A 765-nucleotide genomic window follows, 5' to 3' on the forward strand; every position below is an offset into this window, starting at 1 on the left:
ATGATGTTGCTGCTGTTGCTGGTGCTGCTGGTTTTGATGCTGATGATATTGCTGCGGATGATGATAGTGCTGTTGCTTCTCCTCTTGCTGCTCGTCGTGCTGTTGCTGCTGCTTCCGTTGCTGCTGCTTCAGTAGCTGCTGCTGCTGTTGCTGCTGTTGCTGCTGCTGCTGCTGCTGCATTGAGTTTGTCTGCCAGTTGCTGCTGCGTTGAGAGCGTCTGCGTTTCATCTCTTTCCCTTCTGCTTTGTGTGCTGCTTCTGCTGCTGCTGTTTCTGCTGCTGCTGTTGCTGCCGTTGCTGCTGCTGTTGCTGCTGCTGCTGCTGCTGTTGCTGCTGCTGCTGCTGCTGCTGCTGCAGGCCTTCTCGGTTGGATGTGAATCAGCGGGCTAGCTGGGAGCGGCTGCAGACTCAGCTGCTGCGTGGTGTCTCCTCTCGCAGCAGGGACGGAGCAGCAGCAGCAGCAGCAGCTCCAGCAGCAGGAGGAGCAGCAGGAGGGGGAGGTGGAGGAGCAGCAGCAGCAGCAGCAGCAGCAGGAACAGTGCGTTTCTCTGCGTGGCAGATGGGGGCTGATTCAGCAGCAGACAGCCGAAATTATGATTGTCTTTGTGATTATTTTTTAAATAAAGACAGACTAGGATTGAGAGAAGGAAGACAAACTGCTGTTTATATGGTCCCCCCGAAGCCCAAATATGCTCGCGCTCTTGGGGTTTGTCTTTGTCTTTGTCTTTTTTTTTTTTTTTTTTTTTTTTTTTTTTTTTTTTTTTTT

General features: G+C 52.0%; 1 protein-coding gene across 1 annotated transcript in view; it reads left to right on the forward strand.

The window, feature by feature from the left end:
• Positions 1–765, forward strand: part of EMH_0031820 (uncharacterized protein) — a gene marked incomplete at both ends in the record, with an annotated part of 9,650 nt that overhangs the window by 7,583 nt on the left and 1,302 nt on the right. Inside the window, one exon of the mRNA XM_013494569.1 lies at positions 357–537. Within this exon, the coding sequence (XP_013350023.1) occupies positions 357–537 (181 nt within the window). The remainder of the gene's footprint in view (positions 1–356; positions 538–765) is intronic.

The sequence above is a fragment of the Eimeria mitis genome, genomic scaffold (assembly GCF_000499745.2).
Source record: "Eimeria mitis Houghton genomic scaffold, Emh_scaff1203, whole genome shotgun sequence".
NCBI classification, from domain to species: domain Eukaryota; phylum Apicomplexa; class Conoidasida; order Eucoccidiorida; family Eimeriidae; genus Eimeria; species Eimeria mitis.